Source organism: Pogoniulus pusillus, chromosome 23 (genome assembly GCF_015220805.1).
Source record: "Pogoniulus pusillus isolate bPogPus1 chromosome 23, bPogPus1.pri, whole genome shotgun sequence".
NCBI lineage: Eukaryota > Metazoa > Chordata > Aves > Piciformes > Lybiidae > Pogoniulus > Pogoniulus pusillus.
In genome coordinates this window covers 2,314,539-2,330,175 of record NC_087286.1, presented here as the reverse complement: position 1 = coordinate 2,330,175, position 15,637 = coordinate 2,314,539, and the positions used below count along the sequence as shown (strand labels likewise).

The following is a 15,637-nucleotide window of genomic DNA, read 5'->3' as shown; positions in this document are numbered from 1 at the left end:
AGCTTCAACACCTTCTCTGCTTGCAGATTTTCCTTTGGGTTGGCAAAGGCTCCAACACATACGAGAGGAACGAGGCAATTGCCTCAGCTAAGGAGTATCTCAAGACCCATCCAGCAGGGAGAGACTTGGCAACTCCAATCATACTGGTGAAGCAGGGATATGAACCCCTCAACTTCACAGGCTGGTTCAATGCCTGGGACCCCTACAAGTGGAGTGTAAGTTGCTGGAAAAGCCTCAGCTTGTGCATGTGTGCTCAGCAGCACTTCAAGGGTGTTCATGGTCAGTGTGAGCATATCCTCTGTGTTGCATGGGACAAAACATGCCCTGAGCTTCACAGCTTCCTGATGCTGCCTGAGCAGCTCCTACTCTTTCACCAGCAAAAAGCACCTGCTGGGTGAAACTGAGGCTCTTGCAAACACAAGAGCAGGAATTCACAATAGCCACATTTTTTGTTTTTAAAGACAGATTAGATCCCAAATCAGGTTTGTGGTTTGAGCAAAGTTGGGTTAAAGCTGCCAGTAGTAAAATCAAGCTCATAGTGACAAGAGAATGATCCTGTCTCACAAAGAAAATTGGTGGGGAGGAAAAAATGTTCATTTTTCAAAGTGCAGCCACAGAGGGAAAATTATGACCCAGCTTTAAGGACAAACTTCAGAGAAATGAAAGATGTGAGCAGACAGGTCTCGTGTTCAGGTTTGCAGGCTCCCCATCAAAGGCCAGGAGCTCCTGAGCAGGGTCACACTGGGTTCCTGCATGCAAGCCTTCTATGAAAAAGCTGATTTAGAAACACCAGCTCTTTGCTGGACAGAAATGGAAACCTGCCTCTGGAGGTGACAGGGAAAGAAAGAAAGAAGCCATAGGATCGTAGAAGGGATTGAGTTGGGAGGGATCTTGAAAGTCATAGAATCATAGAGTCAGCCAGCTTGGAAGAGAGCTCCAAGCTCAGCCAGCCCAACCTAGCACCCAGCCCTGGCCAATCAGCCAGACCATGGCACTAAGTGCCCCAGCCAAGCTTGGCTTCAACACCTCCAGGGACGGTGCCTCCACAACCTCCTTGGCAGCCCATTCCAATGCCAATCACTCTCTCTGCCAAAAACTTCCTCCTCACATCCTCACATCCACTGCTCAGGCCACACCTTGAGTGCTGTGTCCAGTTTTGGGCTCCTCAATTCAAGAGAGATGTTGAGGTGCTGGAAGGTGTTGAGAGAAGGGCAGCAAGGCTGGGGAGGGGCCTGGAGCACAGCCCTGTGAGGAGAGGCTGAGGGAGCTGGGGGTGTGCAGCCTGCAGCAGAGGAGGCTCAGGGCAGAGCTCATTGCTGTCTGCAGCTGCCTGCAGGGAGGTTATAGCCAGGTGGGGTTGGGCTCTGCTGCCAGGCACCCAGCAACAGAACAAGAAGACACAGTCTGAAGCTGTGCCAGGGGAGGTCTAGGCTGGATGTTGTTAGGAAGTTGTTGTCAGAGAGAGTGATTGGCATTGGAATGGGCTGCCCAGGGAGGTGGTGGAGTCTCTGTGGCTGGAGGTGTTGAAGCCAAGCCTGGCTGGGGCACTTAGTGCCATGGTCTGGTTGACTGGCCAGGGCTGGGTGCTAGGTTGGCCTGGATGAGCTTAGAGCTCTCTTCCAGCCTGCTTGATTCTGTGATTCTATGATTATGGCTCAGTCTACTGACTCCAGGAGCTGGGGTTTGCAGGAGGCACCAACTGCCACCTCGAGGGAAACCACTGCACTTTAAAGCTCATACAATCTCCTGACCCCACTTGAGAGCAGGAGTGTGTACTAATTAAAGGTGGCCTGTGCTTCCTAACAAGCCTCTTCTGCCTCAGGATGGCAAGTCCTACGAGGAGATGAAGAACAGCCTGGGAGATGTGTCGGCTATATCCGAGATCAAAGTGGTGAGTTGCTTCCTGACCAGAGGGGTGGCAAACACCTGAGTTTGAACACCACTGCATCCCCAACCTGGCCATGGCCAGGAGAGGCCACAGTGATCAGAGTAGGCATGGAGGCCTCAGGCTGTCAAGATCAGATCTGTGGTCTCCTGTGGACAGCAAAGGGAGATGTGCAGAGGCATCTGTGTGAGCAGGAGGCTGGCCAGCTGCTTTCTTAGCTACACATGCAAAAGTGTGGGCAGCCAGAGGGGTGTGCACCTAAGTGGTGTATGAGCAGCTTGCAGTGATGGAGCTCCTGAGACCCTGGCCCAGGGGCCCATGCTCAAGAAGGACATAGCTGAGTGGGAGATCTTACAAAGCACAGAGGGAATAAGGTTCCCAACATGACTGTCGTACAGGATCAGTTCTGCCCTGGACTGGGGCAGGATAAAGGCTGGGAGGAAGTGGCAGGGGCTTTGAACAAGGGAAGAGGGCATCAGGGAGGGGAATGCAGGGAATTCAGAAGTTAGATATCTCATCTCACCTTCTGTCCTCCCACATCCCCTTTTCTATGATGTTATCTTGAGACAAATGAGACTGCTGTAAGTATCTTCAGTTATTTCTAAGGGCTCCCAGCAGTGCTGTGCTTTTAGCAGGCCTAAACAGCAAGATATAACATCAGTGGATGAGCTGGACTAATGTTTTAGTTCAGAGAGGCCAACAGTTTGTGTCAGAAATAGGCCCTCAACCCCAGCAGAGAGAAAGATCACATCTGTGGTCTCCTGTGGAAAGCAGAGAGCATCTGTGGGGTTATCTGGGATAACCCCCAACTGGCTCTGCCTGAGGCTCTTGTCTTCAGCTGTTTCTCTCCATTTGGCAGGACCTTAACAACATCAACCTGAACAAGACAACCCTCAGCATACCCATCTCAGCTGGTGCAAGCACAGCAAGTGCTTCCCCAGAGTATAAATCACACCTGAACCACAGCACCAGCAACAGCTACAGCACCAGCAACAGCTACAGCACCAGCACCAGCAGCCCTTCCCTGCTGCCCAACGGGGATGGGATTTACTCCCGAGAGGTGCTGATGAACAAGGCAGTGGATGAACTTCCAGAAGGAGTGGATCCCACTAAAAAAGAGGTGACAGCATTGCTGGGTTGATGCCTTTGTAGCTTAACCTGGAACTTAGTCACTGGCTAAGTGCTCTAGGGCTTTACAGGGTCACAGGCTCACAGGGTGTCAAGGGTTGGAAGGGACCCAAGGAGATCATCCAGTCCAACCTCCCTGCCAGAGCAGGACCACACAATCTAACACAGATCATAGAGGAACACATCCAGACAGGCCTGGAAAGGCTCCAGAGAAGAAGACTCCACAACCTCTCTGGGCAGCCTGTGCCAGGGCTCTGGGCCCCTTACAGTAAAGAAGTTCCCCCTTGTGTTGAGCTGGAACCTCCTGTGCTGCAGCTTACACCCATTGCTGCTTGTCCTATCCCAGGGAGCAGTGAGCAGAGCCTGTCCCCCCCCTCCTGACAGCCCTCAGATACTTATTAACATTGATTCAATCCCCTCTCAGTCTTCTCCTCTCCAGACTAAGCAGCCCCAGATCCCTCAGCCTCTCCTCATCAGCCATGCCCTCCTGTCCCCTCATCATCCTCGCAGCCCTCTGCTGGACCCTCCCCAGCAGATCCCTGTCCCTCTTCAACTGGGGACCCCAAAACTGAACACAGTATTCAAGATGGGGTCTCAGCAGGGCAGAGTAGAGGGGGATTAGGTTACTAAGTTCTGCTCAGGCCCAAGGCAATACGAGTTGGCCACACAGGTCTCATCAAAGGGCAGCAGCTTCATGTGAGAGGACATTCAGGTGGGTTTGCCCTGGTTGAAGTATCTCTATTCACTCTCTGCAGCCCATGTCTTGCCCCAAAAGGCCAACATCCCCAGCCTGAGAGCTGATCCATAGCTGGGCCAGCAGCAATGCCCTGTGGCAATGCCCACATGGTGATGGTTGTGCTTCAGCTGGGTTGTCCCCCCAAAATGCTGGGGACAGCTCAACCTGCTCTGCCCACAAGGCCTTTCTCAGTGTCACTGGTGAGCCACTATTTACAAAGCTCTGCCTTTGCAGCCATGGGTGTGAAGATTTCCTGTGGAGTTTTGGGGGGAGGGAACCAAGAGGGAGATGCTTTTGTTGCGAATCATGAACATGTCCAACACATTAACTGTCTTGGCCTCAGTCTGCTTAGCAGGCACCAAGCTCCAGTCAGAGCATGCTAACTGCTTGAAAGCAGAACATCCCTTCGGGCTGACAGGCTTGTGTCCCCCTAGGGCTTTGGAAAGTGGGATGAGGAACAGTTTCTGGGACATTCCACCACAAGGACAGGCAGCAGGTCAGGAGCAACAGGTCATGGCATGGCACTAGCACAGCAAAGAAGGGATGAAGCTGACAGAGGTGTCCCAGCCTCTGGAAGGGCCCAAGCTGACCTCTCCTTGCTCTCTCCTCCCACTGCAGTGCTATCTCTCTGATGCTGATTTCCACGACATCTTTGGGAAGTCCAAGGATGAGTTCTACCAGATGCCCAAATGGAAGCAGCAGAATGAGAAGAAGCAATATGGACTCTTCTGAGACCACAGAGCCAGCAAGCACCCAGTGACCCTGGGCCCAGCCTTAGGAGCTGCAGGGACGAAGTACAGACATTCGCTCAATGACCCCAACCCAGCATCTCAATCAGGCCAAGCTCCAGTGCAGTTATTGCAGCAGCCACTGGTCAGGGGACACTTCCTTCCTCTCTGAACCTAAGGAGGCAGGGACATACCTTCTGCAGGGACAGCTCTGTGGGATGTTTTTGCCTCTTTCTGACACTTTATTGCTCCTAGCCACGAAGAAAAGTATGTGTCACACAACCATACTGTAGCCTCTTCTTTCCTCTCCCTTTTGCAAATTGCCACCTGCAGGAGGTCATGAGAGTCCTTCATTTGTAGAAGATCACAGGCAGGAGGACAAAGGCCTTGCAGCTGCTATGTAAATCCTGGGTGAGGAGAGGAGGGTGGAGCCCTAGGAGGACAGAGGGATAGCCATGAGGTCAGGAAAAAGGTAGTGGAGCCTCCAGATGTATTTATTAGCTGACCTGTTTCCAGAAGATGATGAGCCATAGAGCTAGACACAGCTGTTGATTTTGACAGCCAGACAAGACTCTGACTACATTTATGTCACTCAGACAGCATTTGCAACCTCTCCTGACCATCAGATGCAGGTGATGGTGAGAGTCCATCTGCCTGAAGACCAGAGGCTTGAGAAAGCTGGGAGGGGTTTGGGCATGACCCGAGGCAGTGTGTCCCACTGAAGATTTGGTCAGACCTCCATCCCTGTGATGCCATGGGGCTGAAAGCACTGGTTCCAGACCATGGGCTCAGTCTGGTTGAGGGGAGGGCAGAGGGAAATGTAAGCTCTCAGTGGTTAAGGGATGCAACTGTAACCTAAAGGAAGAGACACGTTTCAAAACTCAGAAGATGTGGATTTGCAGCTTTACTCCACTCCCAACCTGACCAGTGATTCCAAATAAACAGCCAGCAGCAGCACTCAAGGGTCTCTGATCAGCATGTGGGGTAGGAGGCAGCAGGGAAAAGCTTTTCCATAGCCAGGACCATTTCTTTCTCCCTGTCCTTATTGCCCCTGTCCATATTGCCCACGGTGGATTCTTGGCTGTTCAGCACTTGGCCAGACTGCCCACCCCTGCTGCAGCTCTATGGAAGTGGAGCTGAGGAGCTGCTGGTGGCTGTTGGTTGAGGAGCTCTCATTCAACACCCAGGACCATGCAGTAGTGGTGCACCTGGCTGAGCTGGAGGCAGGGAACTGCAGATGGTGGAGTCTTCTGGACAGATCTTTGTGTTTCAGAATAAGGAGTAAGCCACAACCCTGTCATTACCTCCATGCTTCTGCCACCACTTCATCCCATTTCTGCTTGAAGGTCTAGCCCCAAAGCCTGTGCAGAATAAGGCAAGAGTCAAGCCAAGAGACAAATCACCAGGTTACTTGAATGTTTGCTCCTGATGTGCTCACACTGACCACAACCACTGCACCGTGTTCTGGCTTCAGCCTCTACTCCACTGCTGAAAGAGACAATATTTGCACTGCCCTGCTGCAGCATGCTCCTGCCAGCCCCCAGCTGAGCAGCTTGCAGCTTGTGCCACCAACAGCCCTGGCTGGGCACAACGAGCACTGTGCAGTCGTGTGGAGAGCAGAGATCTACTCAGACTGAAGGGATGAGGCCAGTTTGCTGCAAACTGCTTCAACTCATCTCTGCTGCCAGGACTCAGAAATCAGTGTGGGGTTGTGCAGACAGGAGATGCTCCTGCTCTCTGGGCCTGATAGCAACTGCTGCTCTCCTGGGCAGAGCTGGCTTTGTCTCTGGCTCTGACTTCTTCCTCCTGGGCAGAGCTGGCTTTGTCTCTGGCTCTGATTTCTTCCTCATGGGCAGAGCTGGCTTTATCTCTGGCTCTGATTTCTTCCTCATGGGCAGAGCTGGCTTTATCTCTGGCTCTGACTTCTTCCTCCTGGGCAGAGCTGGCTTTATCTCTGGCTCTGACTTCTTCCTCCTGGGCAGAGCTGGCTTTATCTCTGGCTCTGATTTCTTCCTCATGGGCAGAGCTGGCTTTGTCTCTGGCTCTGACTTCTTCCTCCTGGGCAGAGCTGGGTTTATCTCTGGCTCTGACTTCTTCCTCCTGGGCAGAGCTGGCTTTATCTCTGGCTCTGATTTCTTCCTTCTGGGCAGAGCTGGCTTTGTCTCTGGCTCTGATTTCTTCCTTCTGGGCAGAGCTGGCTTTGTCTCTGGCTCTGATTTCTTCCTTCTGGGCAGAGCTGGCTTTATCTCTGGCCTTGATTTCTTCCTTCTGGGCAGAGCTGGCTTTGTCTCTGGCTCTGATTTCTTCCTCCTGGGCAGAGCTGGCTTTGTCTCTGGCTCTGATTTCTTCCTCCTGGGCAGAGTTGGCTTTATCTCTGGCTCTGATTTCTTCTTCATGGGCAGAGCTGGGTTTATCTCTGGCTCTGATTTCTTCCTCCTAGGCAGAGCTGGCTTTATCTCTGGCTCTGATTTCTTCCTCCTGGGCAGAGCTGGCTTTATCTCTGGCTCTGATTTCTTCCTCCTAGGCAGAGCTGGCTTTATCTCTGGCTCTGATTTCTTCCTCCTAGGCAGAGCTGGGTTTATTTCTGGCTCTGATTTCTTCCTCATGGACAGAGCTGGCTTTATCTCTGGCTCTGATTTCTTCCTCCTGGGCAGAGCTGGGTTTATTTCTGGCTCTGATTTCTTCCTCATGGACAGAGCTGGCTTTATCTCTGGCTCTGATTTCTTCCTCCTAGGCAGAGCTGGCTTTATCTCTGCCTCTGATTTCTTCCTCCTAGGCAGAGCTGGGTTTATCTCTGGCTCTGATTTCTTCCTCCTGGGCAGAGCTGGCTTTATCTCTGGCTCTGATTTCTTCCTCCTAGGCAGAGCTGGCTTTATCTCTGGCTCTGATTTCTTCCTCCTGGGCAGAGCTGGGTTTATTTCTGGCTCTGATTTCTTCCTCATGGACAGAGCTGGCTTTATCTCTGGCTCTGATTTCTTCCTCATGGACAGAGCTGGCTTTATCTCTGGCTCTGACTTCTTCCTCCTGGGCAGAGCTGGCTTTATCTCTGGCTCTGATTTCTAAAGGAAAGATTCTCACCCTCATCCTCTCATTCAGGCTGCTTGCCACTTTTGCTGTAGTGTCCAGTGGGCCATCCCCTGTTTCTGCTGCTCTTTTCACCAGAGCTCTGGGACTCCATCATATCCTAATCTGCTCAGAGAGGAGGTGCTTTGACAGTGGCATGGATGGTGTCCCATCTTTTGGGGAGAGACCTTACAACACTGTCCATGGCTCTCTGGTCCATCTCAGCTACTTTCCAACCTGGCTCAGTAGCTTCTCCCTAACTGTGCCTACCTGATGAGAGATGTTCTCTCTTCCTGCTGATCTTCCCTACCTTTATGTAAAGTGCAGGACATCTACATTCACTCTGGCCCTGGCTAGTGAGGTCCTACCCCCACCCCCCCCCCCTTCCCATTCCCTGTGCCTCCACTCTGTAGTGCTGGCCACTGCAGGTGGGCAAGGGCTGGTTTAGCTCAATAATGCAGCTGGAAGCCTGCAGTGTCAGAACCACAAATAGTTTGTTCTCAGTCAACTCAAAGGGCTAAGCCCAATCTGCTCCACCAGAGCTGATGCAGACACGAGGGAGGGAGGCAGAAATGCCTCTCCTTGTGCCTGCCCTCTGGCCACATGGTGCAAGCCCCCTACATGCTCCAGGGCATTTCCAGCCCTTCACTCACACTTTTCACCCCATGGCTCCTTGAAACAAAATGCTTGAAGCATCCTGTGAGCAGGGACTGAACTTGGGCTGTCCCTAATTAGCTTAGAGTCAAGGATGCTCCTGAGCTGGATGTCAAGGCCAGCCTTGGCCTTCAGATGTGCCTCCTGATTTTCCCCATCCTAGAGGCAAGCCAAGAGAGACCACATCACTGCAGGACATCCTGTTCTACCTCAGTGGCCTCTGCCACTCTTAATCTCTTTTAGCCACTGTTTTTTTTTAGTCAATATGAGCCTTGAGTTGGGAATGTAATTCACATTTAATCTGAATCAGTTTTACACCATCACACAACACCCTAGTGAAGAGGAAAAACCAACGTGTCCAGCAACGCTTACCACAGCACAACAAGCTCCAGGTATGGCTAAAGGAAACACAGTTTTGGAGTGGGACCAAGGATCCTTAAGTCTGGGCTATTTGGGGCTAAAGTAATGGGTGGAGGAGTGACTGGACTGGAATTTGTTTAAAGGGACATTAACATCTTTGGTAGCAGCGTTGAAGCCAAGCCTGGCTGGGGCACTTAGTGCCATGGTCTGGTTGATTGATAGGGCTGGGTGCTAGGTTGGACTGGATGAGCTTGGAGCTCTCTTCCAACCTGCTTGATTCTATGATTCTATCCTCTCCACCACCAGGTATGGAAAGTTCTGCCTCCAGCTTCACATGTGCTGCACTCAAGTAAGACAAAGAGCCAAGTAGTGGCAAGGAACTAGACTCTTAGACTCTTCCAGATATTCCCCCCCCCCAGTTTTTAACAGTCTAACAGAGGTGGTGGAGTCGCCGTCCCTGGAGCTGTTCAAGGCAGGACTGGATGTGGCACTTGGTGCCATGGTCTGGCCTTGAGCTCTGTGCTAAAGGGTTGGACTTGATGATCTGTGAGGTCTCTTCCAACCCTGATGATACTGTCACACTGTTAGTAACATACATATTTTGAAGTGCCAACTGTATCATTTCAACAACATGCCCTTAACTCTGTAGCTGTATCCCAGGCTCATAGGATGTTAGGGGTTGGAAGGGACCCTAGGACATCATCCAGTCCAACCTCCCTGCCAGAGCAGGACAATCCTATCTAACACAGAGCACACAGGAACACATCCAGACAGGCCCTGAAAGGCTCCACAGAAGGAGACTCCACAACCTCTCTGGGCAGCCTGTGCCAGGGCTCTGTGACCTTTACAGGAAAGAAGTTTCCCCTTGTGTTGACCTGGAACCTCCTGTGCTGCAACTTACACCCATTGCTGCTTGTCCTATCCCAGGGAGCAGTGAGCAGAGCCTGTTCCCCACCTCCTGGCAGCCCTCAGATACTTATAAACATTTATCAAATCCCCTCTCAGTCTTCTCTTCTCCAGACTAAGCAGCCCCAGGTCCCTCAGCCTCTCCTCATAAGCCATGCCCTCCTGTCCCCTCATCATCCTTGTATCTCTTCACTGGACCCTCTCCAGCAGATCCCTGTTCCTCTTCAAGTGGGGAGCCCAAAACTGAAGGCAGTATTCAAGATGAGGTCTCAGCAGGGCAGAGTAGAGGGGGAGGAGAACCTCCCTTGATCTGCTGGACACACTCCTCCAAATACACCCCAGGATCCCATTGGCCTTCTTGGCCCCCAGGGCACATTGCTGTGCCATGGGGAACTCGTTAGCCACCAGGACCCCCAGTTTCCTCTCCACAGGGCTGCTCTCCAGCAGATCACCTCCCAGCCTGTACTGGTGGAACTTATTACTCCTCCCCAGATGCAGGACTCTGCACTTGAAGAAAACCCACTTGTTGCCATAAATACTGTGTGCTGATACCTCTGCAGTGCAGCTGGGGCTGGGCTCACATTTACACTGGGTTCTACTGCCACTTCCCTCCAAAAATGCCTTTTTTCCCCTGTAAAAACACCAACACAGAAAGTTTTACTGTGTTAAACCCAAATCCCTGCTGTCAGCTGAGCCTATTTCCCACTGTCACAGGGCAAAAGATGTTCTCTCAGGTGCCCTGTGAGTGAGTTTGGCTTTGGGTGAGAGGGAAATGTGCCCATGTTGGGCAGCTCCTTTCTCCTTCAGAGGAGGAGAGGCAGGGTTGGAATGCAGAGCGAGCTGGCAGAGAGCCAGCTGCAAGGCAGAGTAGTGTTCAGGTCGTTTTTATTGTGGTACAAAAGGAAAAGTGGAGTTACATAACACAGCCTTTGGAGTGCAGCTTGCTTGTTTGATGCTGTAACAGAGGAGAGGAGAGGAGAGCTGTGTCCCCCTTTAAGACTTCATACAGTGGGAGAGGGCTGACAGCTGAAGTCGCAAGAAGTCACCTGGCATCTGGGCACTGAGTTCAGCAGCAGGGTGGACTTATTTCTGGCACAGCTGTCAGGTGTTCTATGCAGATGCCTGCCCAACCCCCAACTCTAGAGCTGCACTTGGCTAATGTGCTGGTTTGAGGCTAACTGGAATATTTTAGTGAGAGAAATTAGATGATAGGGCTGTGAAAAAGAAACAAGGCTGATGTCTACTGCACTCATAGGCTTGCTGAGAGGTATAAAAACAGGAACATAAACATAGAGGAGACAGAGCAGGAGAGTCAGTGTCTGTCTGTCAGAGTGTGTGTGTCTGTCTCCCTGGGCTGCTTCTGTGTAACTAACCCTTCTGCTTTCTCAGCCCCCTTGCCCATCCTCACAGCTCACCTCACAGGTAAGGCAAACTCTGAGCTAAGGCAGAGAGGTGTCCCTGTCCTCTTGCTAAAAGCAAAAGTAGTTAAAACCCACCCCACACTAAATAAAGTGAATTAAAACCACAGCTGGGTTGGTCAAACAGGTACAAAAGGATGAACCCCAACAGCAGCATTGGTATGTTTCCAGCAGAACGGAGAAGGTCAGCAGCAGCTCTTTCACATCAGGGGTCCCATGGAGCACGGCTGCAGCTCCAGAGAAAGCACAGGGGATTTGATGGGAGCCTGACACTGGCAGATGTCACATGCTGAAGTCCTTCTAGGTCCATAACGAGGTTCACTGTGTCCTGAAAGAGCTGGGCTGCTACTCGTAGTCCTGGATATTGACGTACACAAAGAGGGTGGAGGAGGAGTATGGGTCTCCGTTCTTGGTCAGAAGATGGATGTGGCGGTAACCTGGAGGCAAAAGCACAGGTGGAATGTGGGTCCACTTGGAAAAACCTTTGCTAATGTTTGCCAAACCCCTGCAGAAACCTCTCCCTCTCTCAGAGCATTTTGCTCCCAGTGCCTCACAGAACAGCAGTGTGCCCAGGTGGGCAGCAGAGCCAATGGCATCCTGGGCTGGCTCAGGAGCAGTGTGGGCAGCAGGACAAGGGAGGTTCTTGTGCCCCTGTGCTCAGCACTGCTCAGGCCACTCCTTGAGTGCTGTGTCCAGATCTGGGCCACTCAATTGAAGAGAGATGTTGAGGTGCTGGAAGGTGTTGAGAGAAGGGCAGCAAGGCTGGGGAGGGGCCTGGAGCACAGCCCTGTGAGGAGAGGCTGAGGGAGCTGGGGGTGTGCAGCCTGCAGCAGAGGAGGCTCAGGGCAGAGCTCATTGCTGTCTGCAGCTGCCTGCAGGGAGGCTGTAGCCGGGTAGGGTTGGGCTCTGCTGCCAGGCAGCCAGCAACAGAACAAGGGGACACAGCCTGAAGCTGTGCCAGGGCAGGTCTAGGCTTGATGTTTGGAGGAAGTTGTTGTCAGAGAGAGTGATTGGCATTGGAATGGGCTGCCCAGGGAGGTGGTGGAGTGGCTGTGCCTGGAGGTGTTGAAGCCAAGCCTGGCTGGGGCACTTAGTGCCATGGTCTGGTTGACTGGACAGGGCTGGGTGCCAGGTTGGGCTGAAAGAGCTTGGAGCTCTCTTCCAACCTGGTTGATTCTATGTTCTATGACTGAGAGGTGAGGCTGAGTGTGGGTAAAACATCATGCCCGAGGCAACTGGTGACAAGGAGATCCCTTCCCCAGAGACAGTGTTAACAGCTGCCCAATAAGCCACTTATCATCTTGCCTATACTCTAGAGAGAGAACCTGTCCTGCTCCAAGGTGTGATAGGTCTGGATCTTCCCAAAGGCCTCAGTGGTTCTAAGAAAGAGGGAGGAGTGCCTTACCTTGCTTCAGACTAGTGAAGGGAAGAGTGTACTGCCCAATGAAGTCGTTCTTGGTTGACATGTCAAAGTCTTCCACCACAAACCGGACCAGGGCAAGCGCAGGGATCTCTATGTCAAATGTAAACTCTTCATCCCATTTGGGGTTAAAGCCTGGGCAGCACAGACAGAGATGGAGGGCAGAGGTGCTTACAAACAAGGAAGGAGGGGTGATACATGCACACGAGCCAAAGACAGAGGTCAGAGATGTTGGCAGATAAGGTTGGAGGTCAGAGGCACAAGTGGGTGGAATTTTTCCTAACAGCCAACCTAATCTGATCCAGGACAGAGGTCTCAGGGGGTGCCAAAACTATTGCTCCCAGCTTGAACAGTAGTTTGCTGCCTGGCATCAATAAATCCTTTAGCTTCAGCAGGTTACCATGGATCTCAGCACCATGGTACCAAAAGGGAGCAAGGAGCAGGAGGAAGGTGAAGTCAGCTCTGCTCCACAAGCTCTTACTGACTGTTATGTTTGGTTACCGCTGGACCAGCTCAAAGTTTTTACAGCCCTGAACCAGAGGGGAGCAAAGAGAAGAGCTGTGCCTTTGTGCTGTGACCTTCTAGGGCCTTAAGCCTCACTCAGTGCTTGAGGTGCACCTATCTGTCACCACTCTGTGCCTGTCCACAGGAAAGGTTAATGAGGAGAGTCTGCTTACAGAAAGATCATCAAATCTGTGTCTGCAATCTTTTGTGCCCCTCTGTGTAAGGGCAGAGTCTGAGACTAGCCCCACTGCTCCTACAGATACCTATCTGATAGTCCAGACTCACAAAGCAAACAGAACCCAGCAAGCTCAGTGGTCTCTCTCCAGGTCATGGTGGGTGCTCCCTGCAGCTCAATACAGCACACGCCAGAAGCAAACAGGAGGAGAGGACATCCTGTCTGAAACCCTACTGCCATCAGCCCAGCCTGTGCAGCAGAGAAGCGTAAGGACAGCAAAACCTCAGCTCAAGCCTGCTGCTCACGGAGGCTCTGCAGCTGGGTGGGAGGCAGGGATCTTTCAGCTGGCCCTGACGGTGTTGAGATGGGCATGCAGACAGTGCCATGGAAAAAGACCTGTGCTGGGTTGGCCTTTCATAGGGTTAAATCAGCCAGACTGCTCAGAGAGCACACCTCTGCTCCTGACCTCCTCTATCCTTAGCAGAGTTTCACTGTACTGACATCTGCAGGGGATTTTCAACCCATGGCAGAGCCGCAGTGAGATGCTCAGAGCTGCTGAGCCAGCAGGTTCCCACAACCTCTTGAGCTGCACAGCTGCACCACTGTGACCTGGTCTTTGCTCACAACCCCTGCTTCAATCCCACCAGCACAGAACCATAGAAACATTTAGGATGGAAAAGATCCTTGAGATCATTGAGTCCAACCACAAAACATGAAATGAAGTAAGCTGCTGAAGTGTGGTCACGCATCTGAAGCCCAAGCTCCTGAGATGCAACCCCCTCTCTTCAGCTGCCTGTTTCCAGCATTGCTGTTTTCCTTGTTTGATTCACTTTCCATTAGCCAACACTCCCTGCAGTATCACTCCAGACAGACAAGGACTGGCTGTGGGGCTGGCTGGGCTGAAATGTTCCCTGCACAGCTTTCACTCAAGGCTTAAACAAATTATTTGTTGTAGGTGACGGAAATGGCTGTGAGCTTTAGGAGCCAGACCAGATTTACTCGGGCAGGAAAGAGGAAAAGGGAAAGATTGTTAGCAGGGAGGAAAATATGCCTTGACTTTCCAGCACTTGGCTCTTGCTCCTACTGCCTTGGTACTCCCACAGGAGAGAGGGCTGAACGTGCCCTCTGCAGTCTCAGAAGGCCACACTATTCAGAGCCTCATTGCATGGCAGAAAATCACAGCCACTAAGGAATGGTCCATGGGGAGGTGAAGTGCCTGTGAGATCTCTGAGGCCTGAGCCTGGTCACCAAACTGGAGAAACACAGACTGGATGGGTGGAGCACTGCTGGGTAAGGAATGGGCTGGATGGTGGAATGCAGAGAGTGGTGATCAAGGACACAATGTCCACCTGCAGAGCAGTGCCAAGTGGCATCCCTCAGGGGTCAGTGCTGGCACCAGTGCTGTGTGACATCTTTGTCAGTGACATGGACAGAGGAATCAGTGCACCCTCAGTAAGTCTGAAGAGCACTTCTAAAGCTTTAGCTCTGCAGATTTGGCAGCCAGACTCAAAAGTTGCCTTGCAGGCAGTTTCTGTCTCCATACATCTTAGAGAGAGAGAAGAGAGGGAAGCCCTCTGAAAGTAACAGGAGCACCAATCTGTGGGGGTAGCTCACGCCAGCAGCAGTATAGACCCAGGAGGCCAACAGCATCTCATGTATCTGCTTGGTGTGGGTAGCCTTGGGTGCATCCTGGTAGGCCTGGCCATAAGGCATCAGTCTTGGCAGGGACTCTGCTACCTAAGATGAAGAATTAGTGCCCCATGGGAGCACAGCATGGAAGAAACTCTCTTACCATTGTTTTCAATGACTTTGGTCTGCTTCTTGCTGTTGTCCTGCTGGACGCCGTGGATCTCTATCGTTACTTTAGGATCGACGATGGAGTTCTTGCTTTTGTTCACCTTGGGCAGCTGCTGACCAGAGATGATCTGTGGAGGAAGAGGAGGAAGAGGTCAGGACATCGTTAGGAAAGAGCTCTCTGATAAATTTACCTCTCCTTTCCAGGAGAGCAGGACCTGCTGTGACAAGCTGGTGCTGGTCTTTCAGAACCAGCACTGTACCATCCTTCAGAGGATGCTTGACTCACGAGTCAAAGCAGCTAAGGAACATTGCTCCAGCCCAGCCAGCTGGCTGCAGGACAGGGAACTTCCCCAACTGTGCCCACGGTCATCAGATGATGCCTGGAAACAACAGTGATGTCTGCTAACTGCACAGCTGCCTGTAAAGCCAGGTAGTACTGCCACCAACCTCTCCTCCTGCTGAGCACTGAATGCGTAAGACCCTGAACACTGAGAGCCCATGCAGGACTGAAACAGAGGCCCCAGCAGTGGAAAATCAGAGAATCATAGAGTCAACCAGGTTGGAAGAGACCTCCAAGCTCAGCCAGCCCAACCTAGCACCCAGCCCTGCCCAACCAACCAGACCATGGCACTAAGTGCCCCAGCCAGGCTTGGCTTCAACACCTTCAGCCACAGTCACTCCACCACCTCCCTGGGCAGCCCATTCCAATGCCAATCACTCTCTCTGACAACAACTTCCTCCTAACATCCAGCCTAGACCTGCCCTGGCACAGCTTGAGACTGTGTCCCCTTGTTCTGTTGCTGGCTGCCTGGCAGCAGAGCCCAACCCCACCTGGCCACAGCCTCCCTGCAGGCAGCTGCAGA

The 15,637-nt window shown here is 52.2% G+C and overlaps 2 protein-coding genes across 4 annotated transcripts in view; one reads left to right on the top strand and one right to left on the bottom strand.

Moving 5' to 3' along the window:
- Nucleotides 1-5,434, top strand: part of LOC135185557 (villin-1-like) — a 91,700-nt gene extending 86,266 nt beyond the window's left edge. For both annotated transcript variants that reach the window (XM_064162354.1, XM_064162353.1), the window contains exons 17-20: nt 27-215; nt 1,823-1,891; nt 2,745-3,005; nt 4,368-5,434. In XM_064162354.1, coding sequence (XP_064018424.1) covers nt 27-215; nt 1,823-1,891; nt 2,745-3,005; nt 4,368-4,481 — 633 coding nt within the window. In that variant the 3' untranslated portion in view covers nt 4,482-5,434. The remainder of the gene's footprint in view (nt 1-26; nt 216-1,822; nt 1,892-2,744; nt 3,006-4,367) is intronic.
- Nucleotides 5,435-10,328: 4,894 nt separating this feature from the next.
- The window catches only part of PLCD1 (phospholipase C delta 1), a 91,372-nt gene continuing 86,063 nt past the window's right edge, over nt 10,329-15,637 (bottom strand). For both annotated transcript variants that reach the window (XM_064162356.1, XM_064162355.1), the window contains exons 13-15: nt 14,770-14,902; nt 12,284-12,433; nt 10,329-11,315 (exon numbers count right to left, since the gene is read on the bottom strand). In XM_064162356.1, coding sequence (XP_064018426.1) covers nt 11,224-11,315; nt 12,284-12,433; nt 14,770-14,902 — 375 coding nt within the window. In that variant the 3' untranslated portion in view covers nt 10,329-11,223. The remainder of the gene's footprint in view (nt 11,316-12,283; nt 12,434-14,769; nt 14,903-15,637) is intronic.